General features: G+C 38.6%; 2 protein-coding genes across 3 annotated transcripts in view; both read right to left on the bottom strand.

Moving 5' to 3' along the window:
- Nucleotides 1-17752, bottom strand: part of kif26ba (kinesin family member 26Ba) — a 72858-nt gene extending 55106 nt beyond the window's left edge. Inside the window, exons 1-2 of the mRNA XM_056768101.1 lie at nucleotides 17386-17752; nucleotides 16803-17192 (exon numbers count right to left, since the gene is read on the bottom strand). Coding sequence (XP_056624079.1) covers nucleotides 16803-17192; nucleotides 17386-17442 — 447 coding nt within the window. The 5' untranslated portion in view covers nucleotides 17443-17752. The remainder of the gene's footprint in view (nucleotides 1-16802; nucleotides 17193-17385) is intronic.
- A 1285-nt stretch (nucleotides 17753-19037) lies between these two features.
- On the bottom strand, nucleotides 19038-21390 carry efcab2 (EF-hand calcium binding domain 2). Of its 2 annotated transcripts, XM_056768452.1 has the most exons (8): nucleotides 21241-21390; nucleotides 20987-21082; nucleotides 20653-20737; nucleotides 20438-20510; nucleotides 20246-20325; nucleotides 19632-19674; nucleotides 19376-19442; nucleotides 19038-19244 (listed from the first exon to the last, which is right to left on the bottom strand). In XM_056768452.1, exons 2-8 carry the CDS (start codon nucleotides 21006-21008, stop codon nucleotides 19126-19128), a joined length of 489 nt encoding a protein of 162 aa, XP_056624430.1. In that variant the 5' UTR covers nucleotides 21009-21082; nucleotides 21241-21390; the 3' UTR covers nucleotides 19038-19125. The 2 variants fall into 2 exon arrangements, with proteins under 2 accessions (XP_056624430.1, XP_056624429.1); XM_056768451.1 differs by having other exon boundaries at nucleotides 20987-21390.
- Nucleotides 21391-21399: the final 9 nt, after the last annotated feature.

Raw genomic sequence — 21399 nt, 5'->3', positions numbered from 1 at the left:
AATATCTTGAAATCCGCTAGAAAAGAGGTGAACACTTAGTGACCTTTCGAAAGATTTTGTTTCAGTTTTTTTGCACCCTGAAGAGCAGCTCGCATTCATAAAAGATGCTTGCATGCACAAATATGCATCGCTCGCATTAACATCACATTTATTTATAAAATAAACCCTTACAGTATCCTCTCAACGCTCCACTTTTGGTCAGATGAAGGAAAGCGTACTAATGGATTAAGCCATTCATTCTGCCGACAGAAAGAGAATTTCACAGCGGCTGAAAGAGGCCTCTTAAGACCACCAGATGGGCTAAAGCCCTTCGGTCCGGCGCTCGCCTTTAAAGACACTTCAGATGAGAGGCTCAGAGAAGTGTTGATTGGATCATTTATCATGGTGGGAACTGGATCCTGGATAGAAGTTTCATAGATGTGTCCCCGGCTCATATTCCTGACTCTGACTCTGAACAGTTATGAGGTCCTAACTGGAACCATTTACTCACAGCCACCGAATGGGTCCCATGACACGTTTACCCTCGCGTTCAAAGCAAATGAGCAAATTCAGGCCCGCGTCCAGAGCCTAACTAGTCAATTCCTCCTTTCATTGAGGGGATTGGAGAGAGAAGTGCAGCTATTATCGGGACGGTCATGAAAACATTGGAGTCATTAATACTTCTAGCAGCACCGCTGACGGAATCCATTTACCATCGTTCATATGGACGTCCCATTGGGCCAAATCAAAAGGGCAAGGGGCAAAAGCTATGAGGCTGGAACAGAAGATGGAGTGTCCTTACAATTAAAGAGATTTCAAAGATGTCTGAAGTCATGGACTATAAACAGTCAAACACATCTCTACATCATAAACATTTATATTTATTCTGTTCATACAACACTCCGCACATGAGTTACGAGCTCTTAAAAGCATATGTTTCTCTCACTTCTAATTTTAAGATCGTTCTTTGAGCCTTCCAAGTTTTCAGTCGCTAAATTTCCTTCATCATGCACTATAAACATGTTAAAGCTTGGAGCGTGATGTAAGAACAAAGTCTGTTTTTGCAATGCTGATGTTGCTTTTGGCTGATGCTGAGTTTATTCATTACAGGGTTTAAGTGGTCATGCGTTAGATTTCCGTCCGCTCCTCAGAGAAGAAGTACATGACATATCCATAAACCTCACCGAGAGGCTGTGGTGTCTGACAGCCTTAACGCACATCTAAGACTTGACAATTATCCTGTATCAACAAATCCGAAGCTCTCCAGAGGGACCGCTTCTCTTGGCCCCCCTGGAACCCGCTTCTGTCTTAAGACCCAAACTAATGTTGACTAAACGGAGGGACAGGGAACTATTGATAACGGCACACAGGAGCCCTACAGTTTAATGTAAAGCTTGTATACATTTATCTGAGCTTCAGGCAGGGAGTTTAAGTGTGGGCAGGAAGGCACGTGTGCTGTCAATAACTGTCAGAAGCCGAACTCAAACTGGAGTGAATGGACAAGAGAGGTGAAGCGTTTTTTACCTGCACAAATCAACCTGAACCAGATGAACGTCTTTAAAATCCAAGATTAAAAGTATCGTGACATTAGAATATAAATTCAGTTCACTTTATAAAGCCGCCTAAAGCCTGTTAGGTTAACAAACATATTGCCACAGGAAAGCAATGTCTGAAAGAAGAACCCATATCACTAGAAAGCATTTTAACCGACCTGATTTCACAGGAATTCGAACGTATTGTACGAGGTGACTAATTTGTATGAATTCCTACAATGAGAATCATACAAAAACGTATGATTATTAGAAAAGCGCAATTGACGCGAATTCACCATGAATGGCAGTCAATGGAAGGAAAAGTCTAGTGACCGCGGCTTAAAACGTACAAATTAATACGAATTAGCAATCTGTGAGTTAGCATTGATGTAAAAATATTTTTACGCTACGATTAATTTGAAGTCTTTTCAACATTTCATTGTTTGAAATGTTTCAATAAATATGAAATAACAGTAAAGAACATTATCGTAAATAAATAATTTATACATTGTATATCAGTGCACACACATAGTAATAATACATATATACCTTTAATGCACTGAAAGTTGCTTTGGAGACAATATGCACATAAATAAATGTAAATTTACATCGATTTTGTACAAATTTAGGTGTTAATAAAGTTCCAGTGTGACTAACAACTACAAAGCCTTTCAATGTGACGTTGCATTTTCTGTCCTTAAATAAACTCCACGCTCCAAAAATAAATAAATCAACAGCATGTCAGTAAATTAACTCACTGACGTCTGCTAAAAACATTATATTACTGCTCAGCTCAAACCCAATGACAAAATTTACAGTGGCAGTATATTTCCACAGCGATTGGTGTTATTAGTCCAGAGTTCTGTTCTGTTCCCATTAGCAGCACTTTCAACCTGCCGCCAAACATTCATCGCTTGTCAGGACTCCAGTACAAGACAGATCCGAAGGTTTCAGGATTGACCGACACAGCCACACAGAATGTAAACCCAAACATTAATCTGTTCAGACAACACAGCCGGTATGGAGAGAAGCAGTAAGGTGCCGCTCTGTGAAGAGAGAGTGATGTGGAGAAACTGGAACACACAATTCTGCAGGTTTCCAGAAAAATAAATGACATACTGAATTGCTCTAGAGAGATCACATTTATATCTACAGATGTACTTGTGTGTGCGAGGGTGCGTGTGGAGGAAAAATGACTGCAGCAAATGTAATAAAGAATATTGAGCAAAGACTGAGTTCACTGAAATCAACTGATGCTATTGCATTTCTTAGCATCAATGCATAGAGGTTTATGTAATGTGTGAAGATTAATATCTTTCTTTTTATGAACTCTTTATTCATTTGTGGAGTCTGTAATAGATCTAAGTCAGAACCTATAAGAACCCTTTTCATTGCAAGCAGGCTTCTTTAGACTAAAACAAAGAATGATTTTTTATTTTAAGACCCTTCTGCTGTAATGTTCCACAGGGAACCCAAATGGTTCTTATGGCACCTTTATTTTTAAGATTGTCTACCGCACATAAAATGTCTCTACTATCTGACAGACATCTCTAAAATAAGTGTCCTGGGAAATTACACCTGTCTCTCTCAACGACAATCTGAGAGTGGCCTCCATGTGTCAACCAATCAGAATGCACGGAGGCGTGTTTCTACCTGTCAATCACTTCACATGTTTTGGAAAGACGCAGTGTGGTTAAAAAAGGATGAGCAAGATGGATAACATCGCTTACTTTATAGCAGCTTTACAAACCAGTTAAGATTTATTACCGTACCATGTGGAAATATGAAATACAGCCTCGCTATTCGAAGTGGGTGTTTTGCTTTAGAGGTCCTTGAATAAAACATTTTCAGCACAAAACTAAAGTGTGGTTTCACCTCTGGTAATAAAGAGGACCGCGGCTTGGAAAGAATTATCTGTCTGTTTTACAGTAGATTCAAACCTGTCTAAATGTGAAAGCCCACACGGAGGTCTCAAAAAGCCCTTGGCCTCAAAGTGATCATAAATACTCACTGTAGGGAGTCGTTTTGCCTAAAAATAAAGAATATGGTAAATACATTATATTAAGTCCACATGGGCCTATCGCAGAGAAAGAAAATGTTACTTTAAATAGTCATTTTGTTGTCATGATAATGCCTGACCTTCCTAACTGAAATAGGTTGACTTAGTGGTCAGACGGCACATTTCCTGATAAGCTTTCGGCTCCGTTCTGTCCTTTAAAGTCAACATGAAAGGGTCTCCACTGAACATTTTCTTTCTTAAAGGGACAGTTCACCTAAAAATGAAAGATTTGTCATCATTTACTCACCGTCACATTGTTTCAAATCTGAATAAATTTCTCTGTTGTGATGAACACAGACAAAGATATTTGGAAGAATGCTTGTAGCCGAACATTTCTTGATCACCATTGACTAACATTGTAGAAACAATTACTTTAGAAATGTCTTTGTTGTGTTGAACACAAAAGAAGATATTTTGAAGAATGAACAATTCTGGGGCACTTTTGACAACGCTGCAATTTTATCAAATGGGATTGTAAAAAAGAACCGTTCAATACCTAGATAAAGCCAAACGCATGAAAAAAGAAAACAAAATACGTATTTGCCTACCGGTTGTGATTATTTTCAAACCAAAAAGAAAAGTCACTGGAGAAATCCTTTTAATGTTGAAAAATATTCAATGATGAATTATTCAAAATAACTTGAGCCTATTAAAAACGATCAAATACTTAAGTGGAGCTCGGTTGAAAACGGGATCATTTTTATTTCTGTTGACTTTAAGTCATTTCCATATGAGCCCAAAGCTCATTATTCAGCAGTGATGTCACTTATCTCTGCTTTCCATTAGTGCATTTCTTCATTTACAAGCCGTCAGAATGCTGATGTATGCATGAGGACAGAAAACAGGTCTCATTTGATGTCTTGACATGTTCATTTATACAAGTAATGGCTGAATGTACGAATGGAACTGTGCTCTGTGGTCTCAGTGGAGAAACATTGTGTGTGTGTGTAAACCTACAAATCATCTACATCATGAGGATCAGTCAAGGAAAACAGATTTAGAACCATATTAAATATTTTCTTAATATAAGGAAATATTTTCTATATATAAACAACGGAAAGTCTCCATCCTACAAAAAAAACGAAGGTCTGTGCGTAACACTAAACTACAGGAGGGTAAAAATGGAAAGATGCCCCTGGTGTGATGTAATGAGACGGGACAGGCCGCAGATGTTTTTCAGCATCAGGTAAATTTTCCACTCTCATCGGACAGCGATTCAGGGCCCATCAAAAGCAAATCCACACCGGAGCCGATGTTTGTTTGCCTCCAGAATCCAGATTAGGAGCGAGAGATAGATAGACGGATTAAGAGAGATCCCAATCGCTTCGGTCTCCATTACATCAGACGCTATCTACCTGCATCTCTCTGCCAGAAAAGTGCCATAAATCCAGTCTTGGCCAGCAGCCCTGTTTGGCCCCGCACCCCTCGGAGGAGAGATGAATAGGAAATTAGAGCTCGCAGGAGCCGAGGGATCTGACACAGGAAATGGAGCTGGTCAGAGCCGCATAGAGTTCTGCTTTTATCCTCCTGTAATAAGTTCCATCTGGATGCACACGAGGCGCAGGGGGGCACAGCAGTACATAAAAGCAGTACACACTATGGAGAACACACTTCCTAGTGGAGCTCCCGCAATCTACCCTGATACTACCACTAATAGATTAACAGATACTTTTTTGGGAATATGTACAATAATTCTGAATAAACTACACTCCAAGAAATAGATGTGCTTCCCCAAGAACCTCTTTTTGTCTAAATGGTTCCATAAAGATGAATTAACATCCAAAAAATTGTTCTTCTATGGCCTCGCTGAGAAGAACCTTTTAAGCACCTTTATATTTGAGAGTGTATGAAACAGAGGGAATCCTTAGAAATAACTAATTAGAAATTACAAAATGCAAAAGGAAACATAATTCTTTAATCAAATAATAGTTGTTATGTATTTGAAAGGATGGCTGACACAACTAATGCAAATGCATGTCATTTCAAACCCTTAATGGATTTCTTTCTTCTGCAGAACACGAAGGAAGATATTATGAAGAATGTTGGTAAAACCAAACTGGATTGACTTTCATTGTGTGGATACAAAACCACTGAGTCATTTCTCAAAGAGTTTTTTTAGTGTGCCACAGAAGTAAGAAAGTCATGCAAGTTTTGAACAACATGAGGATGAATTATTGATGACAAACTTTAGTTTTTCTGCTTTGCACTGTGCAATTTTTATTGCAAAGTATCTCATTTTTATTTATTCGCCAAAGCCAAATGTGATTTAAAGAGATAGTTCACTCAAAAATGAAAATTGTCTGATATTGTATGGACACAAAACCAATGCAGGTCAACAGGTACAACTGTGGTTCAGTTACTTTCTTCAAATTATCTTTTGTGTTCTGCAGAAGAAAGAAACTCACACAGGTTTGAAAGGACAAGAGGTTGGCTAAATGATGACAGAATTTTGGTTGCACTATCCCTTTAACCCATAACCGCGTAACAAAAACCATTCAAGGACACGTCTCAGTCACGTCTCAGTCACAACTCCAAATAAACAACAGACGTCCAGCTTCCAAGTTTTATTGAAGCTGAACTCTTAAGTGCTTGTGGATTTGGATGAACGGTGTTCTGTTGAGCTCTGGTTGTAGATGTGAGGTCATGTTTAGTGTCAGTGCAGTAAATTCGGCCGACGTGACGTCAATTTAAAGATAATTGGAAAACCAAGAAAAGAGGTTCTCAGTTTATAGATCATGCACATTTAATAGACTGACACTCAGTTCCTTTTTGGGGAATTCCAAAGTGATTCAAAGGGACAGTTCACAAAAACATGTCTTAATTTACTCACCCTCATGTGGTTTCAATCCAAACCTGTGTAACATCTGCATTTAACCCAAAATTAGTTTTCTAGCAGAATGTCAATGCTGCATTTTCTATACAATGGAAGCGAATGTTGACTGCCTATGATATCCTACAATCTCTGTATAAAACATTCTGCTAAATATCTCCTTTCGACTTCCAAACAAAAAAGAAAATCATACAGGTTTGAGGAGTAAATTATGATCATATTTAAGTTAACTTTAAATATCGCTGATCCTTGTTGGAAGGGTTGTACGAAGAAAAGTTTGTGAATGATAAAAAACTATTTTCTAAAACATTAAAGAAATCAGTCAATCCTAATAGAAAAGAGACATCTTCACCTTTCCCGACCCAATTTGTTCAGATAAAGTACTCAATCTCAGTCGAGCGCAACATGCGGATGGTGACCCAACCAAATAGATGTGTCATATTGACCTCTAATGAAAACAGACTTCCGTTTGTTTGTGTGAACGTGTTTGTGTGCGCCACAGGGTCAATGCCAGGGCAGATCTGAGCGATTCACACAATATCACTTACAGACATAAGGACCAGCACTGAAGCGTTAGGAAGACGACATAATCTTGCCTGTCAAACCTTTTTGCCGTGGGAGGAGAGGGTCAATACGAGATCATTGATGAATGACTTCTCACTAGACACCGTTAACGGTCAATCATCTCCTCTATGATGTGCTCGTGGGATGGGGCGGGAGAAGCATCCAGACACCTGACGTGAATAACTGCCGCTATTTAGAAATGAGAAGCGTGTGCATCACAGAATGATGCATCAGCTATAGAGATGAATTGCTCCTGAGAGCTTTCAGAATTCTGTCTATGATTTCACATCAAGTGTAGAGCTAAAGAGGGACAGAAGAGAATTTACGTAAAGTAACAGTAGATGAATAATAGGAAAAATACACAAAGTATATAAGCAGACCGCAAAAGCAAATGTCTCTCATGCTGTAGATAGAATTAATTTGCTCGTGCACTTCCACAAAGTCCTTTTGGTATAAATAATAAAGGAATTGAGAGGATTTATAACTTGATAGTATTTATAGCAGCAAACACAAACGTTTGCCTATCTGTTACTATAAATGTGCTTAGTTTTTAAAGATAACACGTCATATTGCATTATATTGTATTCAGAGTGCAAACAGGTGGAGGTGGACTTTACATAAATATTTTTTACTTTCAAATAGTTTTCAAGTATACTTGAAATAATTCACTCTTCAGAATTTCACTTGGGAATTTTTCATTTAACGTATTATAAAGCCTAAATCAAACTTTTAACTTAAACATTTACATTTAATGAACTCATGTAGGTTTTCTATACCTTCAAGAACATCTTGAATTACAACGTAAAAGTTTTTTGAAAAAACAAATCATGCACAAAAAATATTCATAAAAAAGTATTGGAGTAAAATATATGCTTCTGACAAAGCAAACCAGAGCAAGTTAGAGAGAGAGGGGGCGGGGCTTGTCTGCCTGTCACTTCAATGATTGATTGAGCAGACCCGGAGGTTTCATTAGGACTCTTACCTCACGCCCATTGTGAGATAGCACGGAGGGGGTGTTGCTCATTCCTCCATAGAGTCACAAACTCACGACAACATAAAGGCTAGTTAAAGAGGACAGATCCTGCACATGAACCACAGCCAACAGAGGGTTTATGTGGTGTGATGCAAAAGCTCCCATGTTTCCTAACCTGAGTGGATGGATGGAGAGATCGACTCATGCACAGGCAGACAAACATTAGACGGATGGATATGTAGAAACAAAGTGTAATGTATTGGATGGGATTCGATAGATAGGAAATTGATTCTTTGTTGGTTCTTTAACCACAAGAGATCAGATGTTTGGTTATATTTCTTTTTTGTCTCTGTCATTAATGTCATTGATTAGTGGATTTCTATTGACCCTGCAACTTGAAGTTGTATTATTTTTGAGTATTAGATGTGACCCTGGACATCAAAACCAGTCTTAAGTAGCACGGGAACCTTTTTAGTAATCTGCAAAGATACATGGATTCCAGATTCCAGCTTTGTAAACAGTTGTTGTTCCGCCAGATAGTGTCCCATCCTAACAAACCATATATCAATAGAAAGCTTATTTCTTCAGCTTTCATATGATGTAAAAATCTCAATTTCTAAAAATTGACCCTTAAGACTGGTTTTGTCGTCCAGGTTCACAAATGATGTGAGGTCTGCATGGCCTGGCAGTTTCTGCTCATCGAATGCACAGATCTTAACCATCAAGACTGCAATATACCCTCCTTGAGCAGAGCTTTAAACAATCTAGTCTTTGGTAAACCAGCTGGTTAATAGTCCTCTGTTTATCCTGTCCAACCGGGAACAACATATGTGTAGTTCAGCCATCCGTTACTGATGGAGAGAAGTTAATTAACGTTCTTTGTTGCTATGGCAATGTGGGTTTTCTAATGGGATTTGTACATTATTCTATAGTTAACATCATGGTATGTTGAATAACCACAGCGTGCTTTTATATCGACAAGTGAACCGCCTTCTTTTATATGAACATAAATTAAGCGAAAAAGCAATTAGCTGAGTTTCCATCTGATCTAGAGAACATGGCACGCTGTTCATTAAGCATTTGTCTTCGGTGTTATATTGTTGTGCATTTACACACACATTTCCTAAATTAAAACCACACACAACGCATACTTCATCACAGAGGCCTGTACTCTTTCTGCGCCTGCGTTGTTTTCATTCAGTTTAAAATTACAGACGGGCATACAGAACACGTACACATGAGCTGTCCCACAAAAGACGACAACAAGTGATGCACACAAATAAGTGTCCCTTCGCTTGAGGCTGTCAGATAAAACTTGAGGTCAGAGGGTACAACGACACGACAATACACAACCGAAGGGAGTATTTCAGAAGTGAAGGACAGAAGCTGAAGGCTGGCATTGGGTCACTGAGATATAAAACTAAAAAGACCCTGAGGATTCAAAGAAGGTATGAAGATGAAATAAATAGAAACAAGACATAATTTGAATTAACTCTTATATTGTCAAATCGAAGCCTTCGAATGCTGGAAAACAAATTTTCAAGGCTTTTTGTCCAATTTAGACAAATGTAAAAGACTCCACTGAAAGTGAATGGCGACTGAGGCTGTCAATCACTCACATTCTGACTGACAGTCGCTAACAATCTCCATGGAAGAAAGTCTTAAGGCTTTTAAATATGAGCGTGAATAAATGATGACATCTATGCAGCTCTGACAGCTTTTGTCAAGTCTAAAACACAAACATACGCAAATATCTTTTGAGACTTGAAGCAGACATGCACTTACAACATACAAACCCAAATTCATTGTAACAAACCGTTACGCAGACATACAAACTGTCTATCTACAGTCATTGAGCAAAGAAAAACAATTTTAAAGTGATGGGAAGCTGAAGTTTAGCTGCACAAATCTATAAAACTGAACTGAATTTATCCAAGCTTTCAAACTGAATGAACTGCCAGCGGACAGTTGGAGTTGTGCAACACAAACATAAACAATAAATAGCATTAAATAGTACAGATAAATGCTCACCAGTCTCTGATGTAATTTTTCTAGAATCTATGTTTGAATCAAGACCTCACATTAGCCATTTTTTGCTTCCATTCACACTTCTCTTGTCCCTGTATTCTCTCTCTTTCTCTCTCTCTCTCTCTCTCTCTCTCCCTGTGACAGTGATAAATTGTTCTGTGCCGTGCAGGTAATCCATCTTCTTAGACCCCAGACCCAAATCTTTAGTGTACTCTGCCTCTATTCTCTCACGTTCTCTGAGCTCAAGGTTACTGTGGTCTGTGGTGCTGAGCTGCAGCTAATGACTTCAAGCTCAATGGAGAACAGATTGGACATCAAAACACAGAGAGCAAGAAAGAGCTTGACAAAAAAAAAAAAACAGCAAATAAGAACAAGAAGAGCAAATTTAAGATTAAGGATCTTAGAAACTATTTAACATCTTTTAGGAGTGAGAGTTGTTTAATTTTGGAATTAATTTTTTTATTTTTGTTACTGTGCCTTTAAGAAATGCAAGAACTTTTATCTGCTCTCTCTGTCTTTCTCTCTGTATATATATTTCTTTATTTTATATATACGAAAAAAATGAGGCACAAATCATATCTTAAGGCAATATCAGAACATTTTTGTGCATGTGTGCATGTGTGTGTGTGTGTGTGTGTGTGGACAGGTACCGGTCCACTGGTGCAGGCAATAGAGATGTAATGGGCAAGGTGACATTGTGCTGACATCACACACAGCACCACGGTACATCATAATTTGGACGTGAGCTAGAGCTCATGCGAAGGTTAATTCAGTTCTTTATTCATAATAATGAGCCACTTCGTTGGTCTATTGCATGTGTGACCTCTAGTGAAACCCGTCACGCCTTACTTTTAAAAAGTGTCACACTTTCAAAGTGCTTCCTACACGGGTGTCAAAACAAGATGAGAAAAAAATCGCAGAGTCGGTTTCGGAACGTATTTTGTACTGTGTTTTGGCAGTTTTACTTCACAGCCGTGGCTGATCAGACACTTAAGATTTTAAAAGAATAGTTCACGACAAATTGAAAACTAATCCCAGACCCATTGTCCAAGCACGGAACAAAATCCTATTTCAACTGTCTGCTGAGAAATGAAAGAAAACTGATTTAATCTGAAATGGCTTGGAAGGCAATTTTCTGTGTATTTATTTGACACATTAAAATCCCCAGTCTGGCTGGTCACCGCAAGGTCAACTGAAATCTCAGAAACAAAGGAAAGCTCCAGTAAAATGCATCTCCTCTGATCTAACACCATATCATGTTGTCACTTCCTGTCCTCATGACCTTTATGATGCCCTCATCATTCACAGCGTAATAACCCCAAACCTCTCTCTGTGTCTGCATTACCCCGTTCTCAGTCACCCTCTTAACCTTGTTGATTTTGTGGAGGAATGCACTTAAACCTCTCGTAAAACATGGCCTTTGAGAATGAATGACTCCATCTGTTTTCTTTTTCCTCGTCTTTTTCTATCAAAAGGTGTGCGTTCTTGAACTATACTCAACGGTAGAGCACCACTCGCCTCTCTGATCACCACTGCATGTCAAAGACCCTTTTAAATAATAAAAAAACACTCTTGATGGTTTTATGCATGTTGATATATTATTTTATTATATGGCGGTTTTGTGTTTGTCTCTCCAATTTTAGAGAGAGCATTAATAACCTGTGTCCATTCCTCAAGATACTGTAATGAAAGTACACTTGAAGCGTGTATGTATAATGCATTATAAAAGTTAAAGCATTGTAATGCACCTTTTAATGCATTGTTATGTCTTTTAAATCATTGTTATTACAATCAATACAATACAACACTTAGCAATTCATTGTTAGACTACACATTTTAAACTGGTAATACTGCTTTAAAACTACATATGATGCATTACAACACACATTATGATGAATTATATGTATAATTATAATGCATTATATATACATGCTTCAAGGAAAGTGTTACCAAAGTTTGTAACCATCTTGGGTCACCATTGACTCCCATAGTAGGACAAAAGACTACTATGGGAGTCAATGGTGACCCAAAACGGTTTCGTTATGAAGAAATGTATTCAGGTTTGTAATAACTGAAAGGTAAGCAAATGATGACAACATTTCATTTTTGGGTTTAACTATTCCTTTAACACAAATTGATTAAATTGAATAAACCGTATTATGAAGAATCACACCTATTGACTAGTCTAGATCAGCATTTAAGAGCAAAATATAATATTCTATTATAAAATATTATTATTCTCTAATATAATGATAAATGATGTGCTTTGCAGTAATGGACTTTTTAAGTACAGCCCAGTTGTTGTGTGGCGGTAGAATTAAAGAGGGGGGGAAGAGGCCTCATCCCAGGTTAAAAGCAGAGTCAATAGCCCTCTCCACATGTGTGTAAAACCAGTGACCGCATGAGAGATCACAGCGGTGTAAAACATGGGTAAAGTGGAGTTCATGCTGAGTAGCACTGCTAATGAGAGATGAGGTTTATAAATGCATTGGGCAAAAATGCTATTAAAGACATAATTTACCCAAGAAATACCATTCTGTCATTATTTTATCCATGTCAAAAAAAAAGCATGTAAATAAAGTAGCTTCAATGTCAACGAATAAACAAACAACCAATACATTTAGTAAAAATAAGTCATAACACATGCTCTCACTCACTGGTGACACATAAATCCAACGAGTTTTATTAGCAAACAAAGTAAAAATAAAAACTTTGCTTGTAAGTACATAAGTGAGTTCATACCAACTCAGAACTAAAGCTGTGAACTGGACTTTACATGTTCAACAGATCAAACACTTCGGTCTCCAGAGGACCAACACACATCTGCTCGAAATCTTTCAAATCATTTCTATTCAATGACCAAGTCACGAGTGACTAATGCAAACCAGCACTGATAATCGCTGACCAAAAAATTGCATACCGGCAGAACCCGGGTCTATCCCCAATGAGGGAGTTCTGCTTTGATCATAGAAGACTTGGAGCCGGCCCGGTCCACAACCCCTGCAACTAATCCCTTTGATATCGATTGTCCGTGTTTGATGGAGTTTTGGCAGAATAACAGACCTCTTTGCTTTGGAGAAAGGGTCACAAAAACAAGCTGGCAGTGATTATGGGGCACAGCAGCAACCTGAGTGACTCTTAACACAGTTTTGATCAAAAAACAAACCTTGACTTGGGCACTGTGAAAATATGGTGTTTGGGTCACAGGTGATGTTTGACATCGTGTTGTTGTAATATTTGAGAAAATGTTCAATGACACACATGCATAAATGTAAATCTCAGGATGACATTCAGATGTAATCAAATGAGAATCCAACAGACAGTAACAATGACAGATGAGATCTCGACCTATGAAGGTGCAAATATTTTTTATATAACTGTTAAAAGTACCATGTGTATTTTTCTTTTGAGGATCGCAACAGAAATGCAATGTAATAAACATAACTTTCAGGGGTGGATAAAAAGCTTACATAATGAAGTGTTATGTTCTTCTTACCTTATAAGCTATTTCAAACTACGTATCTCTCGTTATTTCATTCGCAAAATATGCAAAACTTGACAACATCTTAGTCTTCTCTCTGCCGCTGTAGTGCTTCGAACGGGAGTGGGGAGGGGTGAACCATTGATTGCAATTCGCAACCTCACCACTAGATGCTGATAAAAAACAAATACTTGAAGACCAACGCTTGTTTTGAAACTACAGCAAAACCCTACAAACTACACCAAATTCAAAGTTCTATAAAAGTCTTAAGTTGTAAAACAACAGCATACCGTCCTCAGCTAGTGCTTAAAAAAAATATTTCACAATGCATACCCCTAGTCTCAAAAAGCAGGTTTTAAAGGCTTAACATCAACATCAAGTAATACAAATGGTTCATAAAGCATTTGACTTGTAAATCCAAGCAGTATCATTTTAGTATCACAGCTTGGCTTTGTCAACAATCCACTATTGTTGTGATCACAAAGCACAATCTGTAAAATCACAGTTTTATAAAACTCACAACCATTTTCTACAATCTATGGTCCCTATTGAGCGCACCAAATCCTGCAGGGACGTGCATGTTCTCTCACATGTCTCTCTATCACTGAGCTGCATTCATATATGTCCTAGTGACACCATTACACCCCGGCGCCGAGACAAAGCCTTCAGCCGGACAGGAGGGAGTGCCATTTACAGTAAGAGTCGGTGCCGTACAGTAAGAGCGGCTGCAGAATTGAGGCCGCGTCAGCAACCCTTTCCCATCAGTCCGTAGTGACAGAGCGACCTCTTTATATGATAATGCCTTTCCCACCTGAGAGGCATAAAGAGCATTAAAACGTGAAATATGTATGAATCTCATGCCCATAACATGTTGCTGCCGTGGCAACAGTGCTATACTGCTACCGAAATTGGAGCGGTGTGTGCAAAGGAATGAAATTAACATCCTTGTGTTGGGTAATCTAAACACGATCCCAGGGGGATGAAAGAACCCCCGTGAGTCTGACAGAACAAGTTCTGTGAGCTATACTGGTCTCCGAGTACACTGGGTTCCATCGAAAGGGAGATATTCCTAAATGATGTGTCTTGATGTGTCAGCGCATGGCCGCTCAGAAGATGATGAATGAGAAAACAAAATGGTAATGCTACCGTCAGCATCGCAGGTATTCAATCATCAACAATAAGTCTTTTGACAGCCAAATTGTGACAAATATATAAATGACGGGGACAAAATTATACAAAGCTATACATACGTTTGTATATTCTTTGAAATCTAACCCACAAATTTGCGATGCATAATCAACGCTCTACCAAACTAAGCTGGCTAGTTCACCCAAAAATGAGAATTCTTTCATCATTTACATCATTTTACTCACTGATGTCCTTCCAAACCTCTGAATTTCAACTGCAGAACACAACATTTTGAAGAACTCCAAAGTTTTTCACAACTTCTTTTGTATTCCAAAGAAGTTTAATTGATATGAGGTCAAGTAAATGATAACAGAACTCCTTTAATACATTTATTTGCTCCAAAGTCCAAAGATCATCGTCTGCCATGTAGGATCTGTCATGTAGAAATTTCGTATGAGTCAAGTTAAATGGTATCTTGTTAATGATAACTTGCAAAGTCAACAGCCATGACCTACTGTATATCACAAATACAAGTTCGTGTAACAACGCTTCAAATCACCATGTGGGTGATGATCCCTTCACGTCTCCAGTAAAACTGCCTCCGGCTGGAAGCACAGCCATTAAAAGAGCTTCCACACGGCCACCCTGTTCTCCGGTGATACCCTCTCCTTCCTATAAGCCCCTCCTCCGGCACATTTTAATAGGCAGCTCCAGGTCACTTGCAGCTGGCAGAACTAGCCATAAAATCTGAGACCACGGGTAAGTCAGAGGAACGGTGCTGTTAAAACACGGCAAAGTGCTCCTTTTACAATGATTGTATCAATACAAAAACTTGTTTGTGAGTTTATTTAGACACGTTTGTGTTGAGCTGATGTGAATGCTGTTTTGGAATGCTAAGGGTTAAATTGAGTAATTATTGAGATAATGGACACCATATGTTTGTGTGGCCTAATTTGGAGGAACTGCAACTGTGATTGGGTTGTAACCCTTATAACATGTCTCTCTTTTAACACTTTCTCTCTGGTAAAAGCGTTATACTGTATCTGCTATGGGTCTCTATAAAGAATGTAACCAGATTTTCATCTACGGTTGTTAAGGTGCTGGTTTCCAAAATTATTTGTAAACACATTCCTATGACAAAATAGTAATTAAATGCATGGATCAGCTACATTCAACTAACATATACCCCTGTCCAAAAAGTAAGCAAGTAAAACAAGTATAACATGATATCATATTTTTGCAATACTGATTCTTTATAGTGTATCTGTTGTAAAAGCACAGCGCCCCCTGTTCAGGATGGGTAATTATTTAATTGAATCAACTGTGCTTGAATGCCATAAGGCGCACACATAACCCCTAATTATTAGCATCATATTCAATTCTGTTTAACTTATTTTCAGAAGATCCCTTTCTCTGATTATGTTATTTTAGTATAAAAGAAATACGCCTTGCTGCACCATAACACGTTTACGCACACATGCATCCAATTACGCACTGTATATTTACGCATATCCTATGTACATTCTGTGGTTATGAGTTATGATCTGGTGTACAGTGGAATCCACACCTTTGTTTTGTTTTCAGTTCGTGTGCCTTGGGTGGCACATGTCAGAAAATAAAATAAATGGATAATCATAAATGCGCATGGCAAACGACCCGGTCCTCTCCACCGAAGCCACAACATGAAGTGTATCTCTCTCAATCTGCTTCGAGTTACAAAATTCACGAAGCAAAGAAAATAGTTATTTGTCACCAATTAACTTCTCCCCCTTGGCTAGTCTCGTCATGATCACAGAGACGCACAGGAATAACAGCGATACTGGATCTGCAACATGCTGCAATGTCCTGAAGGTTCAGCACTCCACCCTCGTGTGCAATACTTCTTTCTTTGTGTCTCATTCAATCCAGCTCATTTTCAAAACTCTTTCTTATTCGCAATATTTGGATCGTTTCTATGAAACAGATATAACGCAAGTTAAACATATTCCCTCAAAAGAAGCGAACCAATTACTGGGCATCAGCAAAAAAACGCAGCAGGTAATTCATTTAAACGGGAGTAATTCAGGCAAATGTTAAGTTCGGTGTCTTGCACAGGTACTCAGAGGTGCGGGATGTCCAAAATTACGCACTGCGCCGCTGTTCGACGTACATCTCATGCCATCAGTGTTTGCTTAACCAAGTCAAAACTTGTCTTTAAAATATTTTAAATGGTCTGGTAACCAGCCTACCTTGCTAGTATGGGGTCCGGGAATGAGTAATTTAAATGCCTGTCTCTTTAGCTCCACCAGCCGAGCGTTGCAGTTCTCACACCAGATCCCCCGTTCAGAACCAGGTGAGCTCCCGCTACCCGAAGCGGGGGATCCCGTGCCGAATCCTGGAGATCCACCTAACGAACCGGGTGATCCGGTGCTGATTCCCGGAGACACGGTCACAGGTGAGCCGGAAAAAGACCCCGGGGAGGATATTCCTGATCCGGGAGAAGGGGTTCCGGAGGACCCGGGCATGGACCCGGCACCTTCCGGGATGGGGCGGCTGCCACTCCGGGACTCTTCATAAGCCTTTCGATACCAGGTTTCAGGAGAGAATGATGCGGACTTGGTCGGGGAGGAATCTGTCATCTGCAATAAATGACGTCTCGGTTACAGATATGGAAAATGTTTAAAATAAGTGCGCAAAAGTGGGTCTGCAATGTAAATCCAAAGTGGGGTTTATAGCCAACATTGCGCACATACCGATAGAAGCAACAACTGTATTAAATTCATGCGTTAATAGTTAGTCTATAATTATAATAATTTTAGTAATAATCCTTACCCCATGTTTTCTACTCCTCGTGCCGGATCTGTCTTTACTCCCAGTTAGAGAGCTCATGATAAAGCTTTAGGGAACTGGTGGAATATCTGTGTTTCTGGTTACATCCACAAACCAAGCTCCAAAAATCAACCTCAGGTTAGTCCTTCTGATGTCCAGTCTCAGTGATCACTGCCATGCACGAACCTATCCATCTTCCACATTGGAATATGAATATCAGGAGATGTTCCACCTTGAAATTGCCAACACAGAATGAATCCTTTCTATTCCTTCTGGTATAATGCGTCCATGGGCAGAGCTTTAGATTTCACAGCATCCCAGCACAGGCGCATTTTGTCATGCATGTGGACTTGTTGGGTTGAGGCGCAAAACACTGACAGCAGAACGGACTGCGCTTCTCCCACTCCAGAGTAGCGCACATCTGTCTCTGGGTAGACTGACCACGCCTCCTCTTCGCCCCTTAGCCAATAGCGTCATCAGGACTGTCAGAGTGACGTGTGGGCGTGTACTTTAGACATTTCAAATGACTTTAAACTTTAAATCTCCCCAATACGGAAAGTCACATTATGATGGAGAGATGTAGGTCTATTGTTAAGGCAAATAATGAATGACATGAAACCGAGAACGCTATTAAAACATTCCTGAACAGATGTTGTCATGTCAATTATGGTCAAATATGAGAAATGTATTGATGTTATTTATACTTTTAAATGCAAATGTTTAGTTATGAAAACAAAATCAAACGTTCTCTGGTGAGATGTCTGGCAGCTATATAGTGTTTTTAAATATTGGCCAACTGTTGTTCTACATGATAAAACGTTCATAGTTTACAGTTTTCATCTTTTTATGCTAATCACAGACAGAATTGGACGAAACATTGTCAAACGTGGATCAAAAGCGCCACCTGCTGGTTACAAATCCAACATCCCTTCTACCAAAGTCCATCAAAGCCTCCTAAGCTAACATTTATTAGATACTTATAATATTATAAGTAAATGTCTTCTGTAGAAGAACCATGGCAAAACAGAGGATTGAAAATCAATTATCTGGGTAATATTGAAAGAATATTTCATCATAAAATAATGCTTCACAAAATATTACCTGTAAATCTTCCCTTGTGCTACTTAAAAAAGCTTTTCGTAAGGGCATATCAAACCAGGAAAGGAGTCAAGTATACATCACTGTATATACACTGAATTTTTTCCTTGTCAATTTAGTCCTTCAATACCTTTCTTGAAATATTACTTTCAACTAATTTGCATAACTGCATTCTTCAAAGGCTATTAAAAAGTAATAGGTTTCTCTGGTCAGATCACATGGGGACAGACATGTCCCTGCCCTCACACAGAAGCTCTTGTGGAGCACAGGTTAATTAGGAAAAAACGAGCTCAGAGAATTTCTCACCCCTTCATGAAAGCTGCGAGTTTGCTAATGAAAATAACAGAATGAGGAGAGACACCACAAAGTGACTTTGTAATGAGGGTCTCTGACACCCAAACGGCCTTAGAAAACCTGCCTTATTAATAGTGAGAATGAGTATTGTTAGAATTGTTAATCTATGTGTACAACCGCTAAGCCTCACACACACTCTTCTCTTGTCAAATTATTTTGTTTGGATGGAAAAAGTCGTCTAAAAACACCATAAACAAAGTAAATCAGGTCAAATCAAATGATTTATTATTGTAACTTGATGTTTTGTTTTTCAACGCTTTCATAGTAATTCTTTGTTTATACCATCAGCCATCAGCGATGATCATCAATGGTCATCATGCTGACAAAATCCTTGTAGAGAATGACATTTTTATCAGGATCAACAGCGGCGGACAGCATTTCCTCAACCTCTTCCTGTGTGAAGGGCTCTCCTTCGGAGGCAGGACAACATTTCATTTAGACTGTTTAAGGCATGTTCGAAAACATCACATTTGATGTGAGATCACAGCCATTTTACTAATCCTAAAACAGTTCATAAACCATTATTTTACCGATTTATTACCTTCTTGTGTTAAATATCTGGTCAATTCCTCTGGTTCCAAATATCCTTTTTTCTGCTGATCTAAAACCTTAAAAAAAGACACCATTATAAAGTCTTTCCTTTGTCTTAAGACGCCATATTTATATACAGAATCACCAATTTTCCCGCACAATTATTAGGCACAAATGTGTAATGTAAAATATATACTTCTGAAGCTGCTCACAAATTCATTCCCAAGTCTGCAAATATGTTAAGAGTAAAAATAAAAACCGTGCACCTCAAAGGCCTGCAGAAGCAAGTCTTCTGTGATTGGACGAAACCTGAAATGAAGAGCAAGCGCATCTAAAACACTTAACAAATGCTAGGGTTTGCTAAATGCACCTTTTATTTACTGTTAAACAAATATGACCAATTCGACCAAGTGAGATCCACATCAGAACAAAATCAACATTGATGAAGAAGATAAAGGTTCAACTTTAAAAAATAACATCAAATCATTTTCTCAAAGGCCCTTGATCTCCATGATCAGCTCTCCATTGTACAAACGGACTCATATCCAAACCACAAAACAAATATCACTGAGTACAACAAACATTACAAAGACTCTAAGACCAATCCCAAAAAACACATAAAAGAGATTATATAAAAGCATTTTAACTTTTGAATGATGAAATAACAGCGATGGATGAGTTGCTAACCTGTCCAAGGTGCTCCCTGCCTACACCAGAGATATGCTGGGACATTATACTAATATTAGAAACAATACAGTCAAACCTCAAAGTCAACCTTTTGTTTTAAATACATTATATTTGCCTGAGCGTTCTTCTTATGTGTAATTCTACAGCAAGCTCAAGATATTTCTCATTTGTGTGATTGATTGTAATTGCTTACTTGCGCTCCAGCAGGATCTTAGTCATTGTTGGAAGGAACCTTTCATAGCGCACAAACCCTGTAGGCTCTTCCTCTTCTAGCTGTGGAAGCAGATGCACATCATTCATAGGACCGATTGTGGTGTGACACTTGTCTAATTAGTTTGCAATGAGTCAATGATTAAATCTAGAGCCGAAAAGCAAACCCACTAACCTCAGCTATGATATCATGCAGTTCAGCTTCCGAGGGATAACAGCCAAGTGAACGGATAATTGTGCCTATTTCTCTTTTACAAGAAAAAACAGCAACGAGTAACAAATGCAATACAATTAATATCACATTGACAGCTGGTTGCTTGTAAACTTACATAGTTAAACATGAACATACGCTCTTATATGAAACAGAACATGTGAATGTCTTGACAGTACCTAACATCAACAGTCTTGTTGGATTCGTGGTCAAATACATCAAAGGCATTACATATCTTCTTATGGGTCTCTGATATAATAGTCTCTGAAGAAGAAAATATGGGTTAATTCCGATACTTTACATTATTGTGGTAAGACAAAAAAACAAGTTCAGTGGGCTACTGGGAAGTTGCAATGAACTTATATTTCATGTGACTGTTAATCGTCTGGGAAAGGATTTTTTTACGTTAATGCTGTGACACAAAAAGCAAACATCTGGTCTGTACGAATAAACATAAACTCCTGTTGTTAAAAAATATTTTCACGCTACTTTTGACGGTAAAACAACGCTTACCTGCGTTATACTTGTCCGCCATGTTCAACAAATCGGTTGCTAAGAAACGACGACTCTACGCCAAGCGTGTTACGTGACGTCATTTATCATGAGGGCCTGCATTATTTATAAAGGCCATAACGCAACTTATGATATTAGCGTAGTTAAAAGTTCAACACACATATGTGTTTCATAGCAATGACATTTTGAAATCGGGTAACAATTATGGGAAAAGCCCCTCAAACATAAACAATCTTCTAAAATGTTAGATTTACATCGGTCTGCAGTCCAGCAGTCACGTCCCAGGGAGTTGGCCGATTTATCTGTCTTTTAGGGAATGTATATTGAACTTTAGCTTCACAAGAGGTCCATATTCGCACCGCAAAAACCTACCGTGGATCACGTGCCCTAAAAGCGCCGTAAAACATTCCCTT

Source organism: Triplophysa dalaica, chromosome 15 (genome assembly GCF_015846415.1).
Source record: "Triplophysa dalaica isolate WHDGS20190420 chromosome 15, ASM1584641v1, whole genome shotgun sequence".
Lineage (NCBI taxonomy): Eukaryota > Metazoa > Chordata > Actinopteri > Cypriniformes > Nemacheilidae > Triplophysa > Triplophysa dalaica.
The sequence above is the reverse complement of the archived record's forward strand: the minus strand, read 5'-3'. Positions and strand labels throughout refer to the sequence as shown.